The sequence below is a fragment of the Sceloporus undulatus genome, chromosome 4 (genome assembly GCF_019175285.1).
Source record: "Sceloporus undulatus isolate JIND9_A2432 ecotype Alabama chromosome 4, SceUnd_v1.1, whole genome shotgun sequence".
Classification (NCBI taxonomy): Eukaryota; Metazoa; Chordata; class Lepidosauria; order Squamata; family Phrynosomatidae; genus Sceloporus; species Sceloporus undulatus.
In genome coordinates, this window is record NC_056525.1 from 44,887,954 (window position 1) to 44,905,565 (window position 17,612).

Below are 17,612 nucleotides of genomic sequence, written 5' to 3' on the forward strand. Positions count from 1 at the left end.
TGACTGTAGTCCCCACTTTGATCAATATGTGCTGGAAATTCTTTTACTATTTCTGTTTCCTCATTGTCTGGGTGGAATCTGTGTACATTTTCTGTGGTCATTCTTTTTTGTTTGTTTGTTTTTGTTTTCTTCAGGTTCAACAATAAGCCTGCCTTTGCCCTTTCCTTCAGCAGTTGTGCCAAGGCTGTGATGTTTTCAGCAGCACTCCCCCCCCCCCCCAACCCCCCCCCTCCCCCTTTAAAACCCGGCAGCCTGGGCGGAGGGTGCAGCGTGTGCTGGAGCATGTGATGGCCTGGAAGGGAGCTGGAGACGCTGCGGGAGGAGAGCAGGGATCGCTGAGAGAGAGCCTCCTCCATCAGCGCTGATGACAGTCCCTCCTGCAACGCCCCAGCCCTCTCTGCTAGCCGGGCAGCAAAAGTTCAGGAAGGCAGGAGCAAGGGAAGGAGAAAGAGAAGACGTCTCCAGGATGCTCAAAGCTCCCGAGGTCTAAAGAGAGCAGGATGGCCCCCCTGCTGCCCCAGATGGCTGGTCCTGGGTACGAGGTCTTCGCCTGGAGGAGGAAAGTGTAGCCCAGCCTGGACCCTGGAAGGAGAAAGTGAGTCTTGCAATCCCTTGGTTTTTGGGTCGTTTTCTGTGCGGGGGTTGTCTTCCTGCCAGGGAGCTGCAGGCTGCATCCGCACTGCAGGAGGAATCCGGGTTGAGCCCGCTTTAACTGCCCTGGCTCCATGCTCTGGAATTCTAGGCATGGTGGGGCACCAGAGGTCCTGCATCATGCAGAGGCGAACTCTTCCTCTCTGCCTGCGTCCACACTGCAGCAATAACCCGGTTTGACACCGCCTCAGCTACCCTGCCTCCAAGCTATGGAACTGTGGGGAACGACCATGCCCACAGTTTCAAAGCATGGAGCCAGGTAAACCAGGGCAGGTAAACTACAGCTCCCAGAGTACAATTCCCAGAGATGCCCCACCAATGTTTGATCATGCCCAGAATTCCAGAGCATGGAGCTAGGGCAGTTAAAGTGGGGTCAACTCAGTTTATTTCTCTAGTGCGGATGACTATTTTTGAATCAAAGGACAGGGGAGTAGAGAAATGGAGAGGAAAGACAACTAGCATCCAGAGGAGGGAATGAGTGAGGAGGGACAAGGCTTTGTTAGAGAAAAAGAGAGAGAGAGATCCAATCTCAAGTATGAGAAAAATATGCTTCTGGAATTGCACCTTTTGGACCTGTGTGCATGTGTGTCTATAGTCCAGTGAAAGCAAGGACTTCCAGCTGGAGCAAATAGCCACCAGGTAGGAGAGAGTGTGGAGGTGCTCAGAGGTCAAACAGTCAGCATTTCAGAGGAGAAAGGATGGCAAGATCCAGCATTGTCCATCAGGTTTTTCCTCTCCTACCTGCAGAGAGGACATGCCAGTCCCTTGGGAAACAGCATGATCCTTCCAAACTGAAAGGGATCAGAAAAGGGGGGAAAAGCAGGAAAGGAACATGTCAAAAGGAATGTGAAAGAAGGTAGAAATTGTTTCTGAGAGAGAAACGGTTTTTATTTGTCTAGTGAGCTTTGTTTGGGTCTAAAGATGTGCACCTTTTCTCAAAAATATAGCAATTTCTTAAAAAATAATGGGGATGCATCTGCAACACTAATCCCGATCCCTCACTGATAGCTCTATTACTCTATTCTTGCAGAGGAGTAAGAGAGGACATTTCCTAAAGTGTTCTAGACATTGGAGGTAGTGGGTGCAGTTTCTCATTGCATTATCTAAAAAGTCTCTTCCTTGACTGCCATGCCAAAACATAGTTTCACTTCACTACAACATTATCTGTCACTCCATCTGAAAGGTTTGTTTCAGTGTTCAGGTTTTCTGGCTTGGAGTGCCATGGAGATAGGCAAAATCCTGTTGGATCATTGATGGGACATCAGAAATATGCAGAAATACTCCAGTCAATAACAACTCGGCACTGCATTGTTTGCCCTATAAATCCACCCATTTGTTACACACAATTTGCCAGTTGTCTCTCAAGGTAGCAATTGTATCACAGAGGTGTCACAATATTTTGCACTTGGGGAAATGTAGGCATTCCCTTGGGCTGTGCTTTCCTTGTTGCTGGGATTGATGTATGAAATGTGGTTGTGCTAATATGTCTATTTAGTGATAATTCTCTAAAATGATGCCAAGCCCACTCCATACATCTTTTGTTTTTAATTCATTTGGATATTATACGCCACCCTGTGATGCTAAAATGTATTTGTAAGTGGCAAAGAGGAGGCAGCCACTTTTATCTATTATGTGTGAACAGGATATTGGATTATTGTCTCACATTTAGCTTAGAAACGTTGTTGTTGTTGTTGTTGTTGTTGTTGTTGTTTTTGGAGTACAACTCCTTGAATCCTCCAATCATCATGTAGTCCAATAAAAAGTAATTTTCCCGAGCTCTGGTCTCTCAAAAGTTTCTTACAAAAGCATACCCCCCAATGCCCTTATGCCATGTTTTCTGGAAGATGCGGAGGAAGATCCTATCACTGAAAAAAGAAGCCTCAGCACAATAATATGTGTGTGCTTTGCATGCAGAAGGTCCCAGATTGAATCCCTGGCTGATACTTCCTATTATAAAAAGCATTAGGGAGTGGGTGATGTGAAACACCTCATCTCTGATACTGAATAACTACCCTTAGTCCAAACAGACAGAAGGGCACTAATCCCATAGGTAAAGATGAGGAAGTTCCTGGATGGTGTAATAAAGTTTGGTTCTATTTGATCCCATAGAATCCACGACTTGGAGGGGATCTTGGAGGTCATGTAGTCCAACCCCCTGCTCAGTGGAGGCTCTGCAATGCAGGGTGAAACTACAGCATCATTGACAGATGGCTCTTCAGTCTCTGCTTAAATACTTCCAGAGAAGGAAGGAGGACTCTCAAGGTGGTTGTTCCACTGTCAGAACGGTTCTCACAAATTTCTCTTAGAGAATGCTCACAATAGAGCATTTCAGAAGCACTGTTTTGAAGTATGCCAAGTGCAAAAGTAATGTGAACAAATGATGCAGACCTGGTGCTAGAGAGCAGGGGCGAACTGGATCAAATGGGAGAAAGGAGTGAATTGTTCAACAATATCAGTGTCCTGCAAAATGATACATTCTATTGAATGGTGCTATCCAGGGGTGGCTGATGGGTTCCATGTCAGTGGAGCGGTGACTCCACTATGGATTTCAGTCTGAACTTTAAAGGAACTAACCAAGCTTAACCCCAAGTGGGCTGATCACTTTGGATGGCACCTTGAAACCAGGAACAGAACCACTGCCCCATTTACCTGGGAACTGCCCCCGATCCTATCAATCTACTTGCTGCTCCTGCTCATTTACAAGCATTTAGAAATAAGCCCCATTGATTTGGGTGGGTCTGATGTACTTCCAAATGTCACAAGAGCTTCTTTGTTTATTTGTGTATTTTTTAAAAAAGAAAAATTGTTTAGCCAGCAAACTGTGAGAGTCCCAGGAGGGTAGCTACGGGAGAGGGGCAAAATGAGGAATTCTGCCCTTTCTCATAAAAATTTACTTTAGTATCTAAATTTCTAGGATTGCAGTAAGTTAACATTTCAATTGAACATTTAGAAATACAGTTTGTTATCCAAAGAAAAGGGACAGGCAAAGTTACCAAGGGACTGTGAACTCAACAAATAGAAGAGTTCTAGGTGTTAACAATTTTCAGTGTCTCACTCCCTGAAATTTGGGGACTGGGGGGGGGGGACTTCATGGGGTAGAGAAAATTCCTCATTCCTCCTAATAATTATGCTCCTAGAACTCTTTCTTTTGTGCTGTCTAAACTATTTGGTTTTTTAAGGAAAGATACATGAATAAACACACTTTTGTTATGTTTGGAAATACGTCAGATCCACTGAAATCAGTGGGGCTTATGCCCTCACCATAGCCACATGACAACTGAATACACTATTATACGATACACTAAAAAATATAAAATACAAACTATATAGTTATGTGTACAGACAGTACATAATACAACCAACAATAAAATCAGCAGCATCTTTATGGACAAGTAACAAAGTAGTATGTGCTGAACCATGCAAAATATTGTTTTTGTGCAAGCGGGGAGTAGATGAAGCCCACCAGCCGAGCCATTACAGAGAGACCTCAACTGCTCTCTTGCATGGGAAGTTTATACAAAGCTCTAGTGCCAAAGTCAGCCCTGAAAAGAATGTGGAAGAATAAAAGAATATCCCATATTCATTATCCCATCACCTTGGCAATATACAAATCTCACTCAATTTCATGGCCAATTTGAAGAGTTTTTGCTACATCAGTTCATATATTACATTCTTTGGTAGTGATAGCAAGGAGTGTATCCGTGGTAGCGCTAGGTTTGGGGCATTAGATACAGGCATTTTCAAGTAGCTACTGTAGGATGATCAAAACCATATTGTTCATCCTTGTCACTTTGCAAAACCTACTCACTCAATGGCTGCATCTGCATCTGCACTGAAGAAATAGTCCAGTTTGACACCACTTTACCATGGCCCATGCTTTGGAATGCTGGGATTTGTAGTTTGTTGTAGCACCAGAGCTCTCTGACAGAGAAAGCTAAATTTCTCAGTAAACTACAGTTCTCAGAATTCCATGGCACTGAGCTATGCAGTTAATGTGGTGTCAAACTGAATTATTTCTGCAGTGCAGATGAAGCCTACATCTGCCTGCAATTGTCTTGAAAGTGTTTTTTTCTCCTTGTTGTTGCTCATATATCTCTACAAAGGACAAGAGAGAGAGAGAGAGAGTTCTATAAATTCATATCTTCTATTGAATTGCAGCAGACAAAAGTAGTGGACACGCTTACATATACTGTATGTAAGAATCCTGCATAGATATGTTGCTGTTTTGCTGTTTGTATTTTTGGATTTCTTATACATTGTTTCCAGTCATAGTTTTATTGTTTGCAGTGGTTCTCAGATGAACTGGATACCTATTTCTGCCGTAACGGGGAGGGGGTGGGGGTTGTCCAAAATATTTCCAACCATTATCTCTACTGGGAGAAGGTATTTTGTAAAGATAATGTATCTTAACATCCCACTCAAGCATTTACATTACAACAGATACAGCTCAGAACCAATGGTTGCTGAGAAAATCCACCTCACTCCCTCCTATTGTGAAGTTTCCTGCTAAACCCAGAGGGAACTGGAAGTCTGAGGAGGGTGGCAGACAATTCAAAACAAGCATGCATGCTTTAGTTCCATTCAGCCCTGCCAACAACACAAAACAATAAATCGCCATAAGCTAAAGATGTGGGTTGGAATCATTGCATGAAGGAGGTAGTAAATTACTCTCTGTGTAAGGACCATTAAAAAGCCTACGTGGACTTCAGTAGTAGGGTTATTACTGGTGTCCACAGGTGTAACAGTGGTGTGTGCTTTTTTATGTTCCTTGCACAGAGAGTAATTTACTACCTTCCTCATGCAATGATGCTGCCTCCTGGAAAGGAACCTTCCTACAGTGCTTCCCCTCAACATGGCCATTTGGTGGTCAGGGTATCTGACAATGCTGTATAGCTGGATATACAACAGTGTCAACAATGTGGCCAGTTCATGCTCTAATTTTGGGTAAAAGGTGCTTAATGGAAATTGCAACTAATCTATTTGCTGTCTTCTAAGAGTAATCTCTTGCAAAACGATGCAAGGAGGAGGAATAGCACTATATGTCAGAGATATTTACACCAGTGAAGAGATCCAGGACATCAATCATGGAAGCCAGGTGGAGAGCATCTGGATAAAAATTAAAGGGGAGGGAAACAACAAGGAAGTTATGATGGGAGTCTACTACAGACCCCCAAGTCAGACTGAGGAATTGGATGATATCTTTCTAGAACAGATGACCACACACTCAGAAAGGAGAGATGTAGTAGTGATGGGCGACTTCAACTATCCTGATATTTGCTGGAAGTGAAACTCAGCAAAATCCTCAAAGTCTAGCAAATTCCTCACTTGCCTGGAAGACAATTTCATTGTCCAAAAGGTGGAAGAGGAAACAACGCGGTCAGCTATTTTAGATCTGATCCTAACCAACAAGGATGACTTGGTTAATGGGGTGCAAGTGGTGGGATCATTAGGTGGAAGTGACCATGTTCTCCTGGAGTTTGTTATACAGTGGGAAGGAGAAGCCAGGCATAGTCAGACACGCATCCTAGATTTTAGGATTTCAATAAACTTAGAGAAGTATTGAGGGTGATCCCATGGTCAGAAATACTAAAAGATAAGGGAGTTCAGGACGGATAGGAGTTTCTCAAAAGGGAGATACTGAAGGCACAATTTCAAACAGTTCCAGTGAGAAAGAAAAATGGGAGGTGTCTCAAGAAACCAGGATGGATGAGTAAGGAACTTTCAACCGAGCTAAGTTTGAAATGGAACATGTATAAGAAATGGAAAAGGGGGGAAATCACCAAAGAGGAATTCAAAGAAATAGCAAGCACATGTAGGGATAAAGTCAGAAAAGCTAAAGCGCAAAATGAACTCAGCCTTGCTAGAGAGGTTAAAAAGAATAAAAAGGGCTTTTTTGGATATGTCCACAGCAAAAGGAAGAAGAAGGAAAGGGTAGGGCCACTGCATGGAGAAGATGGCAAAATGCTAACAGAAGACAGAGAAAAGGCAGAATTACTCAACACCTTCTTTGCCTCAGTCTTCTCAGAAAAGGCAAAGGGTGCTCAACCTGAGGATAATGGAGCAGAGGACAGAATAGGGGAATTTCAGCACAGAATAAGTAAAGAGATAGTAGAGGAATACCTTGTTAATCTAAATGAATTTAAGTCTCCAGGACCAGATGAACTACATCCAAGGGTACTAAAAGAACTGGCAAATGTAATATCGGAACCATTGACAATCATATTTGAAAACTCCTGGAAAACAGGAGAAATCCCAGCAGACTGGAGGAGGGCAAATGTTGTCCCCCATCTTCAAAAAGGGGAAAAAGAGGATCCCAACAATTATTGTCCAGTTAGTCTGACATTAATACCAGGAAAGATTCTAGAGCAGATCATTAAACAGAGAGTCTGTGAACATCTAGAAGGCAATGCCATAATCACAAAAAGTCAACATGGGTTTCAGAGAAACAAGTCATGCCAGACAAATCTGATCTCTTTCTTTGATAAAATTACAAGCTTGATAGAGGTGGGGAATGCTGTGGATGTAGTGTATCTTGATTTCAGTAAGGCCTTTGACAAAGTTTCCCATGACATTCTTGCAAACAAGCTTGTAAAAGGTGGACTAGACAAGGTAACTGTTACATGGATTTGTGATTGGTTGACCGGCCAAACCCAAAGGGTGCTCAACAATGGCTCCTTTTCATCCTGGAGAGAAGTGACCACTGGGGTCTCACAGGACTCTGTCCTGGGCCCAGTGTTATTCAACATCTTTATCAATGACCTGGATGACAGGATTGGGAGCATACTTATCAAATTTGCAGATGACACCAAATTGGGAGGAATAGCTAATACTTCAGAGGACAGGATCAAAATTCAAAATGACCTGAATAGACTAGAAAGCTGGGCCAAAGCTAACAAAATGAAATTCAACACGGAGAAATGTAAGGTACTGCACTTAGGGCAGAAAAATAAAATGCACAGATATAGGATAGGGGACACCTGGCTGAATGAAACTACACGTGAAAAGGATCTGGGAGTCCAAGTGGACCACAAGTTGAACATGAGTCAACAGTGCAATGCGGCAGCTAAAAAGGCCAATGCAATTTTAGGCTGCATCAATAAAAGTATAGTGTCTAGATCAAGAGAAGTAATAGTGCCACTGTATTCTGCTTTGGTCAGGCCCCACCTGGAATACTGTGTCCAGTTCTGGGCACCACAATTTAAAAGGGATGTTGAGAAACTGGAGTGTGTCCAAAGGAGAGCAACTAAAATGGTGAAAGGTCTGGAAACCATGCCCTATGAGGAACGACTTAGGGAGCTGGGGATGTTTAGCCTGGAGAAGAGAAGGTTAAGAGGTGATATGATAGCCCTGTTTAAATATTTGAAAGGAAGTCATATTGAGGAGGGAGCAAGCTTGTTTTCTGCTGCTCCAGAGACTAGGACCCAGAACAATGGATGCAAGCTGAAGGAAAAGAGATTCCACCTCAACATTAGGAAGAACTTCCTGACAGTAAGGGCTGTTCGACAGTGGAACACACTCCCTCAGAGTGTAGTGGAGTTTTCTTCTTTGGAGGTCTTCAAACAGAGGCTGGATGGCCATCTGTCGGGGATGCTTTGATTTGGATTTCCTGCATGGCAGGGGGTTGGACTGGATGGCCCTTGCAGTCTCTTCCAACTCTATGATTGTATGATTCAATGATTCTATGATGGAGAGAGAAAGGTGATATAGAAAATACAGAAAGGTGTCTGCAATGAGTGCTGCCCAGTTTTGGAACGTCTTGGGGTTGGAAACTTGTCCTAACTCAGTTATCTTACAGAACAGACACAAAGGAAATAAATTAAAACATAGGCTGCCTCTACACTGCAGAATTAATGCAGTTCGACACCATTTTAACTGCAGTGGCTCCATGTGCTATAGAATTCTGGGATTTGTAGTGTTGTGAGATATTTAGCCTTCTCTGTCAGAGAGTTTTGGTGCCACAACAAACAGCAAATCCTAGGATTCCATACGATGGAGCAATGACTGTTAAAGCAGTGTCAAATTGCATTAATTCTGCAATGTGACAGTAGCCTCATGATATCAATTTAATGTGGCATGTCATTTGGCTTATTACATACATATGTAGTGTGAAGTTCTTTCTGGCATTCATAGTAGTAGGAAACAGCAAACTGGTCCTGGCAATATAGGCTCAGGCTTTGGTATGGGATGAACAAGAGAGGCTTTACTGGAAAATAATTAGCGTAGTTTTGCCAAGGGGGCCTGATTAAAACATGTCAAGTTTAAATGCACCATAACATTACATCTTTCTCTGTACTTTCTTGTAGAAGTATGTTAATTTTTGCATGCATTACTTTGCTTACTTGCTTGTTTGTTGTCCTTGTATGTCTCTCATAATCACCGGCCTTAAACTGTAGCTTATTCAATTTGTGTATAAATCTGGCACTGTTTGCAAGACTTGTGAAGACTAATGTGGAATGCATAAAAATATGTTATCTTGCAAGACCTGTTAAATATAGTTGTGTGGGGCTATATGAGAAAAATGGTTGGGTTTCAGTACTTTAGTAGCCTCTTCTATCCTTTAAATCCATGACTCTTTTACTCATTTCAGGCAACAGAAGGGTCCTGAAGATTGTGGGCACTCCTCCATCATGTCGCAGAACATATCTGGCTTCCAGGCTGCCTACATCACCATAGAGGTGCTGATTGCCCTGGTGTCCATACCTGGGAATATCCTGGTGATCTGGGCGGTCAAAGTCAACCAGGCCTTACGAGATGCCACCTTCTACTTTATTGTTTCTCTGGCAGTTGCAGATGTTGCAGTGGGAGCCCTTGTCATCCCTCTTGCCATCATCATCAACATTGGACCACGGATACATTTCTACAGCTGCCTGATGGTGGCCTGTCCTGTTCTCATCCTCACTGAGAGCTCCATCCTGGCACTGTTGGCCATTGCTGTAGATCGCTACCTCAGAGTGAAGATTCCTATGCGGTAAGGTAGAATCATAGCTTGGCAGATAAAAAATATTGTAGAGGGCAGGGGTAGCAGATAAAATAATAATGTCAGGCCAGTATCCATGTTGACTGGGATTTCGGCAGCTGCAGTTCAAATATAGCAAGTTTTCCAAGTGCTGTGAAGGAATCTCTATTTCTGCCAAAGAATTTGAGGATTTTGATTCCCCAAATCTAGGATTTTTATGCCAAATGAGACATTTGAGCCATGTTTTCTTGAAAATTCACCATAAGGTAGCTATTTTATGACCCTGTCACCTCAACAGTTTTAAACTATATCCCTGAATTTCAGTCACCTGCCACTTAACAGTGTTTGAGTTGTTTGTTTTTAAATCCAGCTAGGACAAAAATTGTCCCAATTACATTTTTTCCACGGGGTACTTTGTTTGCACTGTAACAAAATATATTCCATGTCCCATTTTGCAACTGAAACATTGCTGATAAAAGCATATTGATGAGAAGTAACCCCTCATCTTCCTTCAAAGTGCAATTGTAGCAAATGTACACTCAGTTGCTCCTGTCCAGGAGGGATCAACTGGAGACTAAGTTGTCATGAGAATCTGGATAGCTGCGTTTAGTGGTAAATGCCCATTCTGGCAACATTTATCAAGTAAAGAAGGGGGGGGGGGTTGTATGAAATGTGGTAGTGCTGCACTGATGGGAGAAAGGGAGGCATCCTCTGAAAGGAAACATTTACTGGGGCAGGTGGCCTCCTACCTCGTGGAAAGCCCATCTTTGTTACAGCATGGTGACACTAAAACCATATTTCCACACTGGATGAAATGTACTGGAAAAGATTGTTTTACCAGATTAATACTGTGAAAAGACACTGCACAACTGTAGCAATATATTCCACTTCAGCTATCATGGGAACAGTCTATGGAATCCTGGGATTGGATGTTTAGGGAGGGGTATTTAGAAATTTCAACAAGAAAGCTCTAGTGCCTCACCAAACTGCAAGTTCCAGGATTCCACAGGATGTAGCCAATGTACTTTGGCACCATTCAACAGAATAAGCCAGGCATAGCCATTCTGAAGTAAGGCACTCAATGAGGAAACTAGTAAGATGGTGTACCACATGTGGGAAATTTGCTTGTGAGGACCATTGCAGCATCCATGCGGCATGCTCTGGTTGTCTATGCAGATGTCCCTAGAAGAGACTGTTTTATTTTGGGGTAGAAAATTACCCCACAACACCATTAATGCTAGGTCTTCATGTAAATAAATAAAAATAACTATTTTCTTTCAGGATTCACAACTGTTTCCAATTGGGAGCAGGGTCACAATAAGGTCTTTTTTTCCAGATAGAAATTTCAGTGGTAGTATTTAAGGACACAGACACTATGTTGGCTATATATGCAGAAAAGGAGAGCTATTAGAACAAATGTTCCACTTTTGGTGAACATGTTTTTCCGGGATCTGCATGCTTAGGTGTTCTGCAATACCCTTTCTTACACAACCACAAACATTCCTATGGACATGGGAGCATTTTTATCCTCTGAAATACACTTCAAAATCTCTTTGAAGTCCAATGGCAGGGAAGCAAGAGTGATGAAGAGAGTCACTGATAAATTAACTGCAAATCATTTAATGAAAGGTTTTTTTTCTTCAAAAGAAAATCCATGTGGTTGAAAGTTAAATTTAATTTACAAAGGAAAACAAAAAAGAAAATCACTTGTCATATACAAAAAAAGAGAGCTCTGATTTGTTATTTGGAACTTACTTAAATGTTCATTTTAATACTGAAATAGAAGGTCTTGTTCTATATCAGGATGGGCCAAATCAGTGAGTCTTAAGGGGACGAGAACTGTAAAAAAGAGAAGGGCTGATGCAGTCCAGGGCTACACTTTCTTAATTTCACTTTACCTTCTAGTTGGGAAGAATTTCTAAGTTGTTACTGAACTAAACAACACTGAATATATGTGTCAAGCCCATACCTGTGGCCATTAACATACAGCGAATCCACAAATATGAATCTCTCATTTTAAAAAAACAGTTTAAAAGCTAAGAGCCCCAGAACCCAGGTTTTAAACCCCCACCGACCCCCACATCAGTTGGTGTTTGTCCTGCAAGAAAAAAACAGGTACCAAATTAAAGAGTATGAAAAGAATCGGAGATTAGAAAAGATACTTTTTTTGGATAACAATTCCCAGAATTCCCCCACCAGTATGACCAGTGCAAAAAAGTAACTTTTCTATTCTCAAAAAAATGTTCATTTTCTTCATACATCCAATGCATATGTATGGGCATGTAGTGTTTCTGATTAGTGGTAAGGATTGTAGGAAATGGGAAATGGCCATTTTTCTTCATTAAGGTTATTGTAGTCTTATCTATGAAATTTTATGTAACTGAACATTTTCTAAAAAAATGCCCATATCTGCCCACTCCCCACAGAAATTTAGCAAGTGATGTTACTTAAGGAAAAATTTCAAGCACAAAGTTTCTGTGTTTTCGTTGAGCTTTAGAGACATAGGTTAGGAATAGTGACAGTAAAAGGAATTAGTAGCCCAAACACATGTAATTTTGTGCTTGCAGGGTCAGGACTAGCTTGAGGTGTTTTGCTCCCTGAGAGACACGATGGTGCCCTCAACACTGATAAGTGGATAATATCCTCCGTTACACCTGAAGGCAGAAGACTAGCTTAGATGTGCAGGACATGCTGCATAGCACAGACAACTCTGTTGCAACATCTGGTGGCTGTTCCTTGCATATTCTTCAGTATTTTACAGATAAAAATCAGGTCATAAGGAATGGGGATGGTCAAACAACATCACAGTGTAGTCAAGATGACAAAAGTTATTAATGAAGAAGAACACAAATGATATATGAGTGGCTGCAGCAATTTGCATTTGCCTGAGCATACTGGGAAGACAAGATTCCTCTTCTTCTTCTCTCTTTTGCAGACTCAGCTGAATGCAGACTAGTTTTGCATTTTAAATTCAGTTTGCAGCAATTGCAGTAAACTCATGATGAAGGGGAAGAGTGGGAAGAGATGAGAAACTGGGATATTTTAAAAGCAGGTGAAAAAGTGGCGTGACCAAGGATTAATTAGGCCTGTCCTTGTCTAACAGGGTCCATTGCATGGTATGTTCTTGTCCTCCAGCACCTTCTTCCTAATTCTAAGGTCTGTCCTATGCAATTGTAAGGTCTGCCCCCTCCCCCCAATACACATTGCACTGAAAGGGGAAGGGCTTGGCTCTTCTGAACACTGCTTTGCAAAAGCAGTGGAGCTATAAGCAAATAATTGTAGTGGTAAATGTGGAAATCTATAAAAATATATTGGAAATCTTGGAAACCACACAATTTAGTAGCTACAATACTGACAGAAAAATGAAGAGGGAAGCACAGAGAATGAAATCAGAGATTCACTGTTGGACTGTTGGTTGCTTTCTACTAGAGTCCAGACTTGATTCTAAATTCTTTATTTCTATGTATGTGTTTAATAAGAAGGGCTTATTAGTCCTGGATAAGATTGTCATCACTTTTGCCTTTAAGTTTTTTGAGGGGGAAAATCAATTAGCTCTGTACATGCTCAGAGACACATTCCTGTATGTTTCAGAATTTAACAATGTCAAGACTGAAAACCAAGATCCCTGGTCAGCAGAAACCAGCAGAAATTGGCTGGAAAGTAGACACAAAAATTGCTTTTGTTAGCACTGTGTTTGCTGCCTCCTCTTCCTTGAATAATAAAGAAGAAATCCATTGGAGGAGATGCATAATTTGAGTTATATTTTCAAGGAAGGAAGTGCAAAGGCAGTGTTTAATGTTGAATATTGTGAAAACAAAAATAATGACCATAGATGATTTACATAACTTTAAAGTACATACTGAAGACATTGAAATAATTCAAGACTTTCTGTACCTTGGCTCAGTCATTAATCAGAATGGAGACTGCACCGAGAACTCAGAAGACTTGGACTTGGAAGGGCAACTGTGAAGGAGCTAGGCATGATCATGAAATGTAAAAATATATAATTGAATATTAGAGTTAGGATTGTCTATACCATCATATTACCAATTTCTATGTATAGTTGTGAAAGGTGGGCAGTGAAGGAAGCTGGTAGGAAGAACATCAACTCATCTGAAATGTAGTGCTGGAGAAGAGTTCTACAGATACCATGGACTGCTAAAAAGAAAAATAAATGGGTTCTATATCAACTCAAGCCAAAACTCTGGTGGTGCAGTGAAGAGTCCTGATGGTACAGTGGTTAAATGCCTGTATTCCAGCCACTTACAAACCATAAGATTGTTAGTTCAATACCAGCCAGGGGCTCAGGCTTGACTCAAGCTTGCATCCCTCTGAGGTTGCTAAAATAAGTACCCATCTTGTTGTGGACAATTTGCTTACACATTGTAAACTGCTTAGGGAGTGCTTAAGTGCACTGATAAGCAGTATAGAAATGTACTTGCTATTGCTATTACCTAGAAGCTAAGGCCTGGTACAGACGGGCCCTTTGTGGCATGCCCATGACGTGCTAGGGTTGCTCAGGGGCGGGGCGTGCACATGCCCCACAACCCTAGCACGTCATGGGCACGCCGCAGCTGTGCAGCACCATCCAGATGGTACATGCAGCAATGACTTGCCAGCAGCACGACGTCCAAACTGGGCTGTGCCGCTGGCATGTCATTGCACTGTCACTGGCACTTTGGCGCGGCGCAAGTGCACTGCAAAAGAGTCGCTTCTGTGTGCTCCTTTCTTGCTGCACAGCAGCACCACACACTTTGGTTGCTGTAGTGCTGCTGCGGAGCAAGGAGAGGCGCCCCCTCAGGTGCCTCTTTTTGGCGCTCTGTACTGCGCCTGAGATGACTAAACTGAGACTGTCATGTTTGGACATATCATGAGAAGATGTAACCCACTAGAAAAATAATGCTTGGCAAGGGAGAAGGCAGTAGAAAAAGAGGAAGACCACATTCCAGATGGATGGACTCAGTCAAGGAAGCCATACCCCTGAATCTGCAAGACCTGAGCAGGGCTGTTGAAGATAGAGTGACGGGGAGGTTTGTCATTCATAAGCAGAAGTTGACTTGATTGGAGTTAACAACAAAAAGAATGTATAATTCATCACTGGTTGTAAAACATCAAATTGTTATGGCTAAATAAGCAGCAATGCTATCATTAAACATTTCTGCCCATCATGTACTTTTACTACTTACTAGACAGCTAGTATATCCCTGGCAAAGAAAGCTTAAAGGCTCTACCAGCACAAAATATCTCTCTATAGGCTTGGGATTTAGGGTATCTGTCTCTGTTGAAGTAAAATTAGAAGTGCTGCAAGCTCTGCCAGGAGGCTGCATATAGTACAGAGTGTAAAACTGTTAGTTGGGCCATGTTTCCACCCCCACAGCCCAGCTCACTTTAGCACCAGAATCTTTTTTTTTTAAATTGAGTTGTAAGCAGTTTGGTTGCAGAATGTTTAAGGCACATACTGGGGCTTTCACTAATCTCTTTCATGTCACAAAGACAACAAAATCTAGATACTTGGGAAAGGGGCTGTAGGCATCCAGACTGGAGGCTTTGGCTAATAAGAATATGAAAACAGCCTGGGTTACAATGGGAGAGGATAGAGCATGATGAGAAATGTTTGTTTGTTTGTTTGTTTAATTATTTGCTTATTCAATTTACATCATGTTTTGTCCCATATGGGATCTGAAGCAGATTGTGCTATGTGTTAAAACAAAATAGGAGAAACTATTTGAATTTAAAAAAAAAACATTAAAGAGTAACCCATTTAGGGCCAAAATACATGGGCAAAATGACATGGCTACAGGCCACATTGGGGGTGTGGCATTTAGATGATGCCTGGCCCAAATGTGGCCAGAAGCCATGCCAACACTGTGCCATCCCAGAAGAACCAGGCAAAGAAGGAGCAGATAGAATATGTTCCTTTTGGCGGCCTGGCTCAGGATCACGGCGGTGGCTCAGATTGGGACCAGGCATGTGCGATCGCTGTGGTCCCAGTGCAAACGGTGCTAGGATTGCATGAGGCCGCTCCATCTGAGCCATCTGTTTCATCCCTTAGAAACATTAATTTAGAACTGTTGTTGTTGCTGTTGCTGTTGTAATATTTATTTGTACCCTGACTTTCCCCCAAAACTGGGGCTCAAAAGTGGTTCACAAAGTAAAAGAAAAATACAATGAAAAATGTACAAAAAGTGGACATTAAAATGGAATTACATTATTCACTATATTAAAACAATTCAAACCTCAAATTAAATTAATACAGTGCAGTTTAAAAAAAGATAAAAAGCTATCAAGAACAGTTCGATTACAGCAATATACCAACCCTAGCCCAGTGGTTGTTGTTTTTTTTTTAAAAAACCTGCCAGTGGAAGATTGTGCAGTAAACACTGGGTGAGGGTTTTGCACTTGGACCTCTCTGACCATAAATTTGGCGCTTTAGCAAATATGCCATGGTGCTTCATGTACAGTTTCCAAAACATCTACTCCTTCATGTAATTTGGGCACAATCCACCAAAGAGTGACAGTTCCTGGTCATTTTCAAATGGGCACTGGGTACTTGTGAGGAGTCAAATCAGTATGGAGCCATCTCATCCTCAGGGCACTTTTGTTGTCATTTGCCTTCAAGATGATTTTGAACGTATCACATGGTTTTGTTTAGATTAGAAAGAGTTTGCCCATGCCTTCCACTGAGGTTGACACAGTGTGGCTTGCACAAGATCACCTGGGGATTTGAACCTTCCTCTCCTGGAGGGCCTAGTCCAGCTCAAAAAACACATTGGCCGGTTACATACCGGCATTTTAGTGCGTGACAAGCACGCACTAGGGTTATAAAAGGGCGGTGCTTCCGCACCGCCCTAACCCTAGTGCTTGCCCGTCAGGCACTAAACGGCGGTGGCCCTTCCACATGGCCGCCGCCGTGAGGACATCACGGGCGTGCCGCCTCTAGACGGGGCGGCGCGGACGTGACGTCCTCAATTCGCGGCAGGGCGCCTAAGGCGCCCTTTCCGTGAACCAGGAAGGAGCTCCGTTTCGGAGCTCCTTCCTGGTCCGCGGCGCCGCTTTGCTTCGCTGGGCGCAGCCTCCAGACGGCTGCACCCAGCAAAGCAAGGGAGAAAGGAGCCAAGCGGCCCCTTTCTCCCCCTCCTCGCCGCCGCGGGGTGTCCTTGGGGCTTGAAGCCCCAAGGACACCCCTTTTCAGGCTGCGGGGAAGCGGCGTTTTGCCGCTTCCCCACAGCCTGAATAGCGGCGGATCGGGGCCTCAGCGGCTGCCAGTGTAGCCACTGAAGCCCCAATACTCCGGGGAAAGGAGCGGGTCCAGACCGCCCCAAATGGGCGGTCTATAACCTGCCATTGGCTCTAAAAGGACCCTTTACTTGAGCACTAATGTGTATGTCTGGAATGGCAAATGGACTTTGGGTGAACTCTTCAGCTCTGATACCTTATCTCTTTTGCTGCAAATCTCCCTAATCAACTGCCAGACTTAAGTGGGAGAGACCACAATTTTAACGAGGGTAAAAACAGCATTGTTTCCAGTGGCAACTTACCCATTTTTTTCCACCCCATGGTACTGTCTGTGAAACAAGCCTATAATGCAGATTCCACCAACTTAGTGCTCCTCCAGATGTGTTGGCCCATAAGTCTCACCATCCACAGCAAACAAGCTCTCACATAGTGGTTGGTGGTCATGGGATCTATTATCCAATATATCTAGGACATTGTATTGGTGCTAGGTAGGGGGCCTGCAGCATTCCAGATGTTGTGGAATCACTGCTTTCATCATCCCTCTCTTAATTGGCCATTATGGCTGTGGCTGCTGGAAGTTGGAATCCAGCAACAGCTGGAAGACTACAGATTGCTTATTTCTGCAATGGGAGGATGAGTGAGTAGGTTTAGCATATTCAGAGGTGCTTCTTTAACTACATTTCTAGTTCTTTGAAAGGATCTTTTTTCAGTATCTAGCCTTAGGCCCTTATCAGATGAGTGTGGAACTGGGGGTCTTCTGCACTGGGCG

General features: G+C 42.8%; 1 protein-coding gene across 2 annotated transcripts in view; it reads left to right on the forward strand.

Annotated features, from left to right (window-relative positions):
* Positions 1 to 298: 298 nt before the first annotated feature.
* The window catches only part of ADORA1 (adenosine A1 receptor), an 86,014-nt gene continuing 68,700 nt past the window's right edge, over positions 299 to 17,612 (forward strand). The window contains exons 1-2 of one of the 2 annotated variants that reach the window (XM_042463978.1): positions 299 to 595; positions 9,239 to 9,619. In XM_042463978.1, coding sequence (XP_042319912.1) covers positions 9,279 to 9,619 — 341 coding nt within the window. In that variant the 5' untranslated portion in view covers positions 299 to 595; positions 9,239 to 9,278. Of the gene's footprint in view, positions 596 to 1,173; positions 1,291 to 9,238; positions 9,620 to 17,612 lie in introns of those variants that run through there. The other variant, XM_042463979.1, reaches the window with a different exon arrangement.